The sequence below is a fragment of the Pristiophorus japonicus genome (assembly GCF_044704955.1).
Source record: "Pristiophorus japonicus isolate sPriJap1 chromosome 24 unlocalized genomic scaffold, sPriJap1.hap1 SUPER_24_unloc_1, whole genome shotgun sequence".
Classification (NCBI taxonomy): domain Eukaryota; kingdom Metazoa; phylum Chordata; class Chondrichthyes; family Pristiophoridae; genus Pristiophorus; species Pristiophorus japonicus.
The window spans coordinates 2,329,008-2,343,802 of record NW_027250648.1 but is presented as its reverse complement, the minus strand read 5'-3'; the positions used below and the strand labels follow the sequence as shown (position 1 = coordinate 2,343,802).

The following is a 14,795-nucleotide window of genomic DNA, read 5'->3' as shown; positions in this document are numbered from 1 at the left end:
CACACACACTCCCCCCCCACACACACACATTCCCCCCACACACACTCCCCCCACACACACACTCCCGCCACACACACACTCCCCCCACCACACACACTCCCCCCACACACACTCCCCCACACACACTCCCCCCACACACACTCCCCCCACACGCACTCCCGCCACACACACACTCTCCCCCCCACACACTTCCCCCACACACACCCCCCCCACACACACTCCCCCCACACACACTCCCCCCACACACACTCCCCCCCCACACACTCCCCCCCACACACACCCCCCCCACACGCACTCCTGCCACACACACACCCCCCCCCACACACACTCCCCCCCACACACACTCCCCCCCACACACACCCCCCCCACACACACTCCTCCCACACACACTCCCCCCCCCACACACTCCCCCACACACACTCCCCCCCCCACACACACACTCCCCCCAACACACTCCCCCACACACACACTCCCCCCCCACACACACTCCCCCCACACACACTCCCCCCCACACACACTCCCCCCCACACACACTTCCCCCCACACACACTGCCCGCCACACACACTCCCCCCACCACACACACTCCCCCCCACACACACTCCCCCCACACACACTCCCCCCACACACTCCCCCCCCAACACACTCCCCCCCCACTACACACTCCCCCCAACACACTCCCCCACACACACTCCCCCACACACACTCCCCACACACACACACACACTCCCACCACACACACTCCCGCCACACACACTCCCCCCACAAACACACTCCCCCCCCACACACACACTCCCCCACACACACACTCCCGCCACACACACTCCCCCCCACATATACTCCCCCCCACACACTCCCCCACACACACTCCCCCCCACACACACTCCCCCTCCACACACACTCCCCGCCCATCCACACACTCCCCCCCACACACACACTCCCCCCCACACACACTCCCCGCCCCACACACACTCCCCGCCCCACACACACTCCCCGCCCCACACACACTCCCCCCAACACACACACTCCCCCCAACACATTCCCCCCCACACACACACTCCCCCCACACACATTCCCCCCACACACACACTCCCCCCCACACAAACACTCCCCCCACACACACACTCCCCCCACACACACTCCCCCCCACACACACACTCCCCCCCACACACACACTCCCCCCACACACACTCCCCCCACACACACACTCCGCCCCCACACACACACTCCCCCCCACACACACACTCCCCCCACACACATTCCCCCCCACACACACACTCCCCCCCCCACACACACTCCCCCTCACACACACATACTACCCCTCCACACACACACACTCCCCCCCCACACACACTCCCCCCCACACACACTCCCCCCCACACGCACACACTCCCCCCCACACACACACCCTCCCACACCCCCATTCCCCCCCCCCATACACACCATGCAACACTCCACCACACACACCACCCCCCCACACACACCCCACTACACACACACACCCACACCCACACCCTACAACCACACACACACCCCACCGCTCACACAGCCCCACACATACACACACCCACCATTACACACCATTTCTATCCTGTACTTAAAGTAACAACGTTTGTAACCACCATTTATTTGCAGGGTATTAGAAGGGAAGGATCTGAAGCTTGGAAACTCAAACCGAACATCGCGTCAAGATTTGACAGATACCCGGATTGATCAGGATCACCTTATCATCAGTCTTTGTAAAAACACCAATCACAGTGGGGAGAAACAGGAACATGTTGTGTGTGTGGTGCACCTTCAACCAATCGTTCAGCCTGTGAGACTCGTGCACCCACCTGACTCAACACTAAATGTGGGGACAGTGGGACTGGATGCTGTTGTGTGTGGAAAGTGATTCAGTCTCATCTCACCAACTGACATTCAAGGTGTTAGATAACAGACTTTCTCCTGTGAATATAGAGCTGGTTTATTGGGCAGTGATGTGTTTACTTATTCATCTTGGTAACTCCAAACCTTTGCCAATTACTTGATGTGATTGGTTTACATGAACATATTTTAAAAAATACGTTTGCTGAGTGGATTCAAATTTAAATTGAAACCAAGTTTGCAGGCGTGATGCTCCATTCACACATCGCAGGTGAGAGGGATGCTGTGGGACACACGCTAAGTCCAGTATCTGAAAGTGATTAACAGACTGGGTTTTGAGTTCAGTGATCCCGGGTGTGTTACCGACATCATTGCTCAATACCAAGGCTAGGAGAGGTACTCTGGGAGGTAGGGGAAGCTGGCACATGTCCCTGAGAGTAATCCAGAGTTAGAAAGGAGAAAAGGCCCAAAATGGAGCTGTCGGTAACAGGACATCAATTAGTCTCTTATCTTGGAGACATCAAATATTGATACACTCTGTTATTTGAAATATCAAAATATTAAACTCCAGCCCAGTTATAGGGTTATTAACATCAGCAGAAACAAACCCCAACTGATAGAATGAACACGATTCAGTCAGGATGTGATTAACAGCAGCAATAACAGCAGATTCCAACCCCTGCAGTCACTTGTGAACTCGCTGGTGTCTCAGCAGGTGGGATGACTGAGTGAATCCCTTCCCACACTCAGAGCAGGTGACCGGTCTATCCACGGTGTAAATGTGACGATGCATTTTCAGTTTACAAGATTGGGTTCAGTTCTGCACCCGCTGCGCGCAGAGTGAGAATAAAATCAATGAGCTGCTGATTTTCTCTGCTGGAAACTGGGCCTGTTGTGCTGGCCCAACAGAGTGAGCCTGTGCTTGCTCAATAGGGTGAGCCCAGGCTGGCCCAGGGTCACCAGACAACAATCAGCACAACAAAGCTCCCTTTCAGGGGCCACTGACCTGGGCACAAACACGTGGTCCAATCAGATTGACAGACACCCTGAAACCCCGCCCACCCTTTGTCTCTGCCGTGTCGAATCTCCAAGTAGAGCGCTTGCTTTGGGAGTCTCGTGTCGGGCCTATGGACAGCCAAATTTGTAGAGTACACGCCATAATCCCTCACGGTTGACAGTGTCAAAGGCCTTGGTCAGGTCAAAGAAGGTTGAACCAACCCCAGTCACTGACACCAATCTCCTCCCATGTGATATAAACCAACCCTTATCACTGACACCAAGTGCACTGGGAAAATATGTTAAAGGGTAAGATTGTAGAAATGCAGTGGCAAACATTTAAGGAGATATTTCATAACTCTCAGCAAAGATTTATTCAAGTGCTAAGAGAAAGAATGAACCTGGCTAACTAAGGAAGTAAAGGATGGTATCAAATTGAATAAAAAGGCATACAATGTTGCGAAGGACAGTGGAAGGCCAGAATTGGGAAATTTTTAGAAACCAGCAAAGAACGACTAAAAAATGATAAAGACAGAGAAGATAGCAGATGAGAGCAAATTCGCAAGAAATATAAATACAGACAGTAAAAGCTTCGACAGGGATATAAAAAGGAAACAAGCAGCTAAAGTAAATGTTGGTCCCTGAGAGTATGAGACTGGAGAATTAATAATGGGAAACACGGAAATGGCAGAGACTTTGAACAAGGAGCTATTGCGGTAGGGGGGGGCGGGGGGGGGGAACTTAAAACAGTCACTATCGCTAGATATAAAGTACTAGGCAAACTAATGGGACTAAAGGTGGACAAGTCCCCTGGACCTGATGACATGCATCCTTGGGTCTTAAAAGAAGTGGCTGCAGAGATAGTGGATACATTGGATGTAATCTACCAAAATTCCCTGAATTCTGGAGAGGGCCCAGCGTACTGTAAAACTACAAATGTAACACTCCTAATTAAGAAACGAGGGAGTCAGAGAGCAGGAAACTATAGACCAGTTAGCCAACCATCTGTCATTGGGAAAATACTGGAGTCCATCATTAAGGAAGTAGTAGTAGGGCATTTAGAAAATCATATTGCAGTCAAGCAGAGTCAGCATGGTTTTATGAAAGGGAAATCATGTTTGACAAATTTGCTGGAGTTGTTTGAGGATGCAATGAACACAGTGTATAAAGGAGAACTGGTTGATGTCATATATTTAGATTTTCAGAAAGCATTCCATATGGTGCCACACAAAAGGTTACTTCACAAGCTAAGAGTTCACGGGGTTGGGGGTAATATATCAGCATGGATAGAGGATTAGCTCACTGACAGAAAACAGAGAGTCGGGATAAATGGGTCATTTTCAGGTTGGCAAACTGTAACTAGTGGGGTGCTGCAGGGATCAGTGCTGGGGCCTCAACTATTTACAATTTATATTAATGACTTGGATGAAGGGACCGAGTGGAATGCAGCCAAATTTGCTGCTGATACATAGAAACATAGAAACATAGAAAATAGGTGCAGGAGTAGGACATTTGGCCCTTCGAACCTGCACCGCCATTCAATGAGTTCATGGCTGAACATGCAACTTCAGTACCCCATTCCTGCTTTCTAGCCATACCCCTTGATCCCCCTAGTAGTAAGGACTACATCTAACTCCTTTTTGAATATATTTAGTGAATTGGCTTCAACAACTTTCTGTGGTGGAGAATTTCACAGGTTCACCACTCTCTGGGTGAAGAAGTTTCTCCTCATCTCGGTCCTAAATGGCTTACCCCTTATCCTTAGACTGTGACCCCTGGTTCTGGGCTTCCCCAACATTGGGAACATTCTTCCTGAATCTAACCTGTCTAAACCCGTCAGAATTTTTAACGTTTCTATGAGACCCCCTCTCATTCTTCTGAACTCCAGTGAATGCAAGCCCAGTTGATCCAGTCTTTCTTGATATGTTAGTCCCGCCATCCCGGGAATCAGTCTGGTGAACCTTCGCTGCACTCCCTCAATAGCAAGAATGTCCTTCCTCAAGTTAGGAGACCAAAACTGTACACAATACTCCAGGTGTGGCCTCACCAAGGCCCTGTACAACTGTAGTAACACCTCCCTGCCCCTGTACTCAAATCCCCTCGCTATGAAGGCCAACATGCCATTTGCTTTCTTAACCGCCTGCTGTACCTGCATGCCAACCTTCAATGACTGATGTACCATGACACCCAGGTCTCGTTGCACCTCCCCTTTTCCTAATCTGTCACCATTCAGATAATAGTCTGTCTCTCTGTTTTTACCACTAAAGTGGATAACCTCACATTATACTTCATCTGCCATGCATTTGCCCACTCACCTAACCTATCCAAGTCACTCTGCAGCCTCATAGCATCCTCCTCGCAGCTCACACTGCCACCCAACTTAGTGTCATCCGCAAATTTGGAGATACTACATTTAATCCCCTCGTCTAAATCATTAATGTACAACGTAAACAGCTGGGGCCCCAGCAAAGAACCTTGCGGTACCCCACTAGTCACTGCCTGCCATACAAAGATAGGTGGGAAAGCAAATTGTGAGGAGGACACAAAGGATCTACAAAGGGATATAGATAGTCTCAGCGACTGGGCAAAAATCTGGCAGATGGACTATATCATTGTAAAATGTCTGGTTATCCCCTTTGGTCGGAAAAATAAAAATGCAAATTATTATTTAAATGGGATGATTACAAAATGCTGTAGTACAGAGGGATCTGGGGGTTCTTGAATGTGAAACACAAAAAGTTAGCATGCAGGCACAGCAAGTAATCAGGAAGGTAAATGGAATGCTGGCCTTTATTGCAAGGGGGATGGAGTATAAAAGTAGGGAAGTCCTGCTAATATTGTGCAGGGCATTGGTAAGACCTGGAGTACTGCGCACAGTTTTGGTCTGGACTTGTCTCCATTCCCGTGCTGAGGGGATTGCTACACCAGACGGGAGGGGCAACATTTGGGGACACTGACTCCCCACCAATTCCCATTCCCCTTCTTTCTGGTGGATAATGGAGGGGCCACTGTGTGTAATGTGCAAGTCAGTAAGAATTGTCAGCAAGTTCTTTCTAAGTGGAGATTTTATTCAGTGGAAACTTTGACACTATTGTAGGTTTTGTACCAAAGATCAGTTTAGGATTAAAGTAAAAGTTGATAATTTTATTGCAAATTAAATTTCTGTTGAGAGTCACTGAATTAAAGGGAAAGATAAGACACAGTGTTTCTTAAATGGACACTGCAGCCCCGAGAACACAATCAGCAATATATCCAGAATATTAAAGTCCAGCCCAGTTATCGGGTTATTAACATCAGCAGAAACAAACCCCAACTGTCAGAATGAACATGGTTCAGTGGAGATGTGATTAACAGCAGCAATAACAGCAGATTCCAACCCCTGCAGTCACTTGTGAACTCGCTGGTGTGTCAGCAGGTGGGATGACCCAGTGAATCGCTTGCCACACTCTGAACAAGTGAACGGCCTCTTCCCAGTGTGAACTTGCTGGTGAACTACAAGGTTGGATGACCAAGTGAATCCCTTCCCACACACTGGGCAGGTGAACGGCTTCTCCCCAGTGTGACTGCGTTGATGAATTTCCAGCTCAGACGGTGATCTGAATACCTTCCCACAGTCACTACATTTCCACGGTTTCTCCATGGTGCGGGTATCCTTGTGACTCTCCATGGTTGGACAATCAGTTGAAGCCTCCCCCACGCACACAACATGTTTACAGTTTCTCCCCGCTGTGAATGGTGCGATGTTTTTTCAGGCTGTGTAACTGGTTAAAGCTCTTTCCACAGGCAGTGAACTGGAACACTCTCACTCGGGTGTGTGTGTCTCGGTGCCTTTCCAGTCACACTGATGTTTGAAATCTTTTCCCACAGACAGAACAGACAAACATTTCTCCTTCCACTTTCAAAGGCCGATGATATTCAGGTCCTGATGAAACGATTGTCTCCATCAGATCTTGACGCGATGTTTGGTTTGTGTTTCCTGTCTGAAAATCTCCCCTTCGAATACGCTGTAAAAGGAGATAACAAAACTCATCACTGTCAGTACAAGACAGAAATTCAGAATAAACACATCTAGTTTCCATGGAACATTCTTTCCTCTCTTGTTCTTCCAAAGCTGTAAATCCCTATCCCACACATTGTCCCTCCTGCTGTGCTGAAGTCCAAACATAAGAATTAGGAACAGGAGTAGGCCATCTAGCCCCTCGAGCCTGCTCCGCCATTCAACAAGATCATGGCTGATCTCGCCGTGGACTCAGCTCCACTTACCCACCCACTCCCCATAACCCTTAATTCCCTTATTGGTTAAAACCCATCTATCTGTGACTTGAATACATTCAATGAGCTCGCCTCAACTGCTTCCTTGGGCAGAGAATTCCACAGATTCACAACCTTCTTGGAGAAGAAATTCCTTCTCAACTCTGTTTTAAATTGGCTCCCCCGTATTTTGAGGCTGTGCCCCCTAGTTCTAGTCTCCCCGACCAGTGGAAACAACCTCTCTGCCTGTATCTTGTCTATCCCTTTCATTATTTTAAATGTTTCTATAAGATCACCCCTCATCCTTCTGAACTCCAACAAGTAAAGACCCAGTCTACTCAATCTATCATCATAAGGTAATCCCCTCATCTCTGGAATAAGCCCAGTGAATCGTCTCTGTACCCCCTCCAAAGCTAGTATATCCTTCCTTAAGTAAGGTGACCAAAACTGCATGCAGTACTCCAGGTGCGGCCTCAGAAATACCCTATACAGTTGCAGCAGGACCTCCCTGCTTTTGTACTCCATCTCTCTCGCAATGAAGGCCAACATTCCATTCGCCTTCCTGATTACCTGCTGCACCTGCAAACTAACTTTTTGGGATTCATGCACAAGGACTCTAAAAGAGTTTCATGCACAAGGACCCCCAGGTCCCTCTGCACCGCAGCATGTTGTAATTTCTCCCCATTCAAATAATATTCCCTTTTACTGTTTTATTTCCCAAGGTGGATGACCTCACACTTTCCGACATTGTATTCCATCTGCCAAACCTTAGCCCATTCGCTTAACCTATCTAAATCTCTTTGCAGCCTCTCTGTGTCCTCTGCACAACCCGCTTTCCCACGAACCTTTGTATCATCTGCAAATTTTGTTATACTACACTCTGTCCCCTCTTCCAGGTCATCTATGTATATTGTAAACAGTTGTGGTCCCAGCACCGATTCCTGTGGCACACCACTAACCACCGATTTCCAACCCGAAAAGGACCAATTTATCCCGACTCTCTGCTTTCTGTTAGCCAGCCAATTCTCTATCCATGCTAATACATTTCCTCTGACTCTGCGTACCTTTATCTTCTGCAGTAACCTTTTGTGTGGCACCTTATCGAATGCCTTTTGAAAATCTAAATACACCACATCCATCGGTACACCTCGATCCTCCATGCTCGTTATATCCTCAAAGAATTCCAGTAAATTAGTTAAACATGATTTCCCCTTCATGAATCCATGCTGCGTCTACTTGATTGCACTATCGCACATTTCTAGACTGTTTCTCCTCCACTCCCAGTTTTCACCACCAATTCTGGCTGGGTTCAGTTCTACACTCCCTGGTTCCCACCCCTCTCCTCCGCTGATGGTGCTGACTCTGACAGGGTGTAATTCAACAATCACTGGTTTCCTCTCCCTCTCCCTCTCCTCCTCTGAAGTGCTGGCTATCTTAGATCTGGTCCTGTGTAATGAGACAGGATTAATAAACAATCTCCTAGTAAAGGATCTCCTTGGAATGAGTGACCATAGCATGGTTGAAGTTCAAATTCAGATGGAGAGCGAGAAAGTTGGCTCTCAAACCAGCGTACTAAGCTTAAATAAAGGAGACTACAAAGGTGTGAGGGCAGAGTTGGCTAAAGTGGACTGGGAAAATAGATTAAAATGTAGGACGGTTGATGAACAATGGTGTACATTTAAGGAGATATTTCACAACTCTCAAGAAAAATATATTCCACTGAGGAGGAAAGGGTGTAAAAGAAAAGATAGCCATCTGTGGCGAACTAAAGAAATAAAGGATGATATCCAATCAAGGGCATACAAAGTGGCAAAAACTAGTGGGAGGACAGAAGATTGGGAAGCTTTTAAAAGCCAGCAAACATAGAAACATAGAAAATAGGTGCAGGAGTAGGCCATTCGGCTCTTCGAGCCTGCACCGCCATTCAATGAGTTCATGGCTGAACATACAACTTCAGTACCCCATTACTGCTTTCTCGCCATACCCCTTGATCCCCCTAGTAGTAAGGACTACATCTAACTCCTTTTTGAATATATTAGGTGAATTGGCCTCAACAACTTTCTGTGGTAGAGAATTCCACAGGTTCACCACTCTCTAGGTGAAGAATTTTCTCCTCAGTTCGGTCCTAAATGGCTTACCCCTTATCCTTCGACTGTGACCCCTGGTTCTGGAGAAAGACTAAAAAATGATTAAGGAAGATAGACTATGAAAATAAACTAGCACGAAATATAAAAATAGATAGCAAGAGTGGCTCCAGGATGATCAGGGCTGGGAACTCAACATCCAGGGGTATTCAACATTCAGGAAGGATAGAATAAAAGGAAAAGGAGGTGTGGTAGCATTGCTGGTTAAAGAGGAGATTAATGCAACAGTTAGGAAGGACATTAGCTTGGATGATGTGGAATCTATATGGGTCGAGCTGCAGAACACCAAAGGGCAAACAACGTTAGTGGGAGTTGTGTACAGACCTCCAAACAGTAGTAGTGATGTTGGGGAGGGCATCAAACAGGAAATTAAGGGTGCATGCAATAAAGGTGCAGCAGTTATAATGGGTGACTTTAATATGCACATAGATTGGGCTATCCAAACTGGAAGCAATACGGTGGAGGAGGATTTCCTGGACTGCATAAGGGATGGTTTTCTCGACCAATATGTCGAGGAACCAGCTAGGGGGGAGGCCATCTTAGACTGGGTGTTGTGTAATGAGAGAGGATTAATTAGCAATCTCGTTGTGCGAGGCCCCTTGGGGAAGAGTGACCATAACATGGTGGAATTCTGCATTAGGATGGAGAATGAAACAGTTAATTCAGAGAGAATGGTCCAGAACTTAAAGAAGGCTAACTTTGAAGGTATGAGGTGTGAATTGGCTAGGATAGATTGGCGAATGATACTTAAGGGGTTGACTGTGGATGGGCAATGGCAGACATTTAGAGACCGCATGGATGAACTACAACAATTGTACATTCCTGTCTGGCGTAAAAATAAAAAAGGGAAGGTGGCTCAACCGTGGCTATAAAGGGAAATCAGGGATAGTATTAAAGCCAAGGAAGTGGCATACAAATTGGCCAGAAATAGCAGCGAACCCGGGGACTGGGAGAAATTTAGAACTCAGCAGAGGAGGACAAAAGGTTTGATTAGGGCAGGGAAAATGGAGTACGAGAAGAAGCTTGCAGGGAACATTAAGACGGATTGCAAAAGTTTCATAGAAACATAGAAACATAGAAAATAGGTGCAGGAGCAGGCCATTCAGCCCTTCTAGCCTGCACCGCCATTCAATGAGTTCATGGCTGAACATGAAACTTCAGTACCCCCTTCCTGCTTTCACGCCATACCTCTTGATCCCCCGAGTAGTAAGGACTTCATCTAACTCCCTTTTGAATATATTTAGTGAATTGGCCTCAACTACTTTCTGTGGTAGAGAATTCCACAGGTTCACCACTCTCTGGGTGAAGAAGTTTCTCCTTATCTCGGTCCTAAATGGCTTACCCCTTATCCTTAGACTGTGACCTCTGGTTCTGGACTTCCCCAACATTGGGAACATTCTTCCTGCATCCAACCTGTCCAAACCCGTCAGAATTTTAAACGTTTCTATGAGGTCCCCTCTCACTCTTCTGAACTCCAGTGAATACAAGCCCAGTTGATCCAGTCTTTCTTGATAGGTCAGTCCCACCATCCCGGGAATCAGTCTGGTGAATCTTCGCTGCACTCCCTCAATAGCAAGAATGTCCTTCCTCAAGTTAGGAGACCAAAACTGTACACAATGCTCCAGGTGTGGCCTCACCAAGGCCCTGTACAACTGTAGCAACATCTCCCTGCCCCTGTACTCAAATCCCCTTGCTATGAAGGCCAACATGCCATTTGCTTTCTTAACTGCCTGCTGTACCTGCATGCCAACCTTCAATGACTGATGTACCATGACACCCAGGTCTCGTTGCACCTTCCCTTTTCCTAATCTGTCACCATTCAGATAATAGTCTGTCTCTCTGTTTTTACCACCAAAGTGGATAACCTCACATTTATCCACATTATACTTCATCTGCCACGCATTTGCCCACTCACCTAACCTATCCAAGTCACTCTGCAGCCTCATAGCATCCTCCTCGCAGCTCACACTGCCACCCAACTTATTGTCATCCGCAAATTTGGAGATACTACATTTAATCCCCTCGTCTAAATCATTAATGTACAATGTAAACAACTGGGGCCCCAGCACAGAACCCTGCGGTACCCAACTAGTCACTGCCTGCCATTCCGAAAAGTACCCATTTACTCCTATTCTTTGCTTCCTGTCTGACAACCAGTTCTCAATCCACGTCAGCACACTACCCCCAATCCCATGTGCTTTAACTTTGCACATTAATCTCCTGTGTGGGACCTTGTCGAAAGCCTTCTGAAAGTCCAAGTATACCACATCAACTGGTACTCCTTTGTCCACTTTATTGGAAACATCCTCAAAAAATTCCAGAAGATTTGTCAAGCATGATCTCCCTTTCACAAATCCATGCTGACTTGGACCTATCATGTCACCATTTTCCAAATGCGCTGCTATGACATCCTTAATAATTGATTCCATCATTTTACCCACTACTGAGGTCAGGCTGACCGGTCTATAATTCCCTGCTTTCTCTCTCCCTCCTTTTTTAAAAAGTGGAGTTACATTGGCTACCCTCCACTCCATAGGAACTGATCCAGAGTCAATGGAATGTTGGAAAATGACTGTCAATGCATCCGCTATTTCCAAGGCCACCTCCTTAAGTACTCTGGGATGCAGTCCATCAGGCCCTGGGGATTTATCGGCCTTCAATCCCATCAATTTCCCCAACACAATTTCCCGACTAATAAAGATTTCCCTCAGTTCCTCCTCCTTACTAGACCCTCTGACCACTTTTATATCCGGAAGGTTGTTTGTGTCCTCCTTAGTGAATACTGAACCAAAGTACTTGTTCAATTGGTCTGCCATTTCTTTGTTCCCCGTTATGACTTCCCCTGATTCTGACTGCAGGGGACCTACGTTTGTCTTTACTAACCTTTTTCTCTTTACATACCTATAGAAACTTTTGCAATCCGCCTTAATGTTCCCTGCAAGCTTCTTCTCGTACTCCCTGCCCTAATCAAACCCTTTGTCCTCCTCTGCTGAGTTCTAAATTTCTCCCAGTCCCCAGGTTCGCTGCTATTTCTGGCCAATTTGTATGCCATTTCCTTGGCTTTAATACTATCCCTGATTTCCCTAGATAGCCACGGTTGAGCCACCTTCCCTTTTTTATTTTTACGCCAGACAGGAATGTACAATTGTTGTAATTCATCCATGCGGTCTCTAAATGTCTGCCATTGCCCATCCACAGTCAACCCCTTAAGTATCATTAGCCAATCTATCTTAGCCAATTCATGCCTCATACCTTCAAAGTTACCCTTCTTTAAGTTCCGGACCATGGTCTCTGAATTAACTGTTTCATTCTCCATCCTAATTCAGAATTCCACCATATTATGGTCACTCTTCCCCAAGGGGCCTCGCACAATGAGATTGCTAATTAATCCTCTCTCATTACACAACACCCAGTCTAAGATGGCCTCCCCCCTAGTTAGTTCCTCGACATATTGGTGTAGAAAACCATCCCTTATGCACTCCAGGAAATCCTCCTCCATCGTATTGCTTCCAGTTTGGCTGGCCCAATCTATGTGCATATTAAAGTCACCCATTATAACTGCTGTACCTTTATTGCATGCACTCCTCATTTCCTGTTTGATGCCCTCCCCAACATCACTACTACTGTTTGGAGGTCTGTACACAACTCCCAGTTACGATTTTTGCCCTTTAGTGTTCTGCAGCTCTACCCATATAGATTCCACATCATCCAAGCTAATGTCTTTCCTAACTATTGCATTAATCTCCTCTTTAACCAGCAATGCTACCCCACCTCCTTTTCCTTTTATTCTATCCTTCCTGAATGTTGAATACCCCTGGATGTTGAGTTCCCAGCCCTGATCATCCTGGAGCCACGTCTCCGTAATCCCAATCACACCATATTTGTTAACATCTATTTGCACAGTTAATTCATCCACCTTATTGCGGATACTCCTTGCATTAAGACACAAAGCCTTCAGGCTTGCTTTTTTAACACCCTCTGTCCTTTGAGAATTTTGCTGTACAGTGGCCCTTTTTGTTCTTTGCCTTGGGTTTCTCTGCCCTCCACTTTTCCTCATCTCCTTTCTGTCTTTTGCTTTTGCCTCATTTTTGTCTCCCTCTGTCTCCCTGCATAGGTTCCCATCCCCCTGCAATATTAGTTTAACTCCTCCCCAACAGCACTAGCAAACACTCCCCCGAGGACATTGGTTCCGGTCCTGCCCAGGTGCAGACCGTCCGGTTTGTACTGGTCCCACCTCCCCCAGAACCGGTTCCAATGCCCCAAGAATTTGAATCCCTCCCTGCTGCACCACTGCTCAAGCCATGTATTCATCTGCGCTATCCTGCGATTCCTACTCTGACTAGCACGTGGCACTGGTAGCAATCCCGAGATTACTACTTTTGAGGTCCTACTTTTTAATTTAGCTCCTAGCTCCTTAAATTCTTTTCGTAGGACCTCATCCCTTTTTTTAACCTATGTCGCTGGTACCAATGTGCACCACGACAACTGGCTGTTCTCCCTCCCATTTCAGAATGTCCTGCACCTGCTCCGAGACATCCTTGACCCTTGCACCAAGGAGGCAACATACCATCCTGGAGTCTCGGTTGCGTCCGCAGAAACGCCTATCTATTCCCCTCACCATCGAATCCCCTATCACTATCGCGCTCCCAATCTTTTTCCTGCCCTCCTTTGCAGCAGAGCCACCTACGTTGCCATGAACTTGGCTGCTGCTGCCCTCCCCTGATGAGTCATCCTCCCCAACAGTACTCAAAGCAGTGTATCTGTTTTGCAGGGGGATGACCACAGGGGACCCCTGCACTATCTTTCTTGCACTGCTCTTCCTGCTGATCTTCCATTCCCTATCTGGCTGTGGACCCTTCTCCTGCGGTAAGACCAACTCACTACACGTGATACTCACGTCATTCTCAGCATCGTGGATGCTCCAGAGTGAATCCACCCTCAGCTCCAATTCCGCAACGCGAACCGTCAAGTGCTCGAGGCGGATACACTTCCCACACACGTAGCGCCCAGGGACACCGGAAGTGTCCCCGAGTTCCCACATGGTACAGGAGGAGCATATCACATGGCCGAGCTCTCCTGCCATGCCTTAACCTTAGATATACTTAAATTGGTAATAACAATGTTACAGTTCACTTACTGATATAAAAAATAAAAGAAAAGCTACTCACCCATCACCAGCCAATCACTTACCTCATTGGCTGTGACGTCACTTTTTGATTACTTTCTACTTCTATTTTGCTTTCTCTCCCGCTGTAGCTGCCTTTTGATAGGTCGCTCCCGCATCTCACCAACTGCCGCTTGCTCTCGATCTCCCGCTGGGCCTTTTATAGGTCGCTCCCCTCTCACCAACTGCCGCTTGCTCTCGATCTCCCGCTGCGCCTTTTATAGGCCGCTCCCGCGTCTCAGCAACTGCCGCTGGCTCTCGAACTCCCGCTGGGCCTTTTATAGGTCGCTCCCCTCTCACCAACTGCCGCTGGCTCTCGATCTCCCGCTGGGCCTTTTATAGGCCGCTCCCGCGTCTCACCAACTGCTGCTGGCTC

At 47.6% G+C, this 14,795-nt stretch overlaps 1 protein-coding gene across 1 annotated transcript; it reads right to left on the bottom strand.

Moving 5' to 3' along the window:
- Nucleotides 1-6,070: 6,070 nt before the first annotated feature.
- On the bottom strand, nt 6,071-14,563 carry LOC139241187 (zinc finger protein 664-like). Its single transcript, XM_070869842.1, has 2 exons — nt 14,446-14,563; nt 6,071-6,864 (listed from the first exon to the last, which is right to left on the bottom strand). The coding sequence occupies exon 2, from the start codon at nt 6,525-6,527 to the stop codon at nt 6,246-6,248; it is 282 nt and encodes a 93-aa protein (XP_070725943.1). The 5' UTR covers nt 6,528-6,864; nt 14,446-14,563; the 3' UTR covers nt 6,071-6,245.
- Between the last annotated feature and the right edge of the window lie 232 nt (nt 14,564-14,795).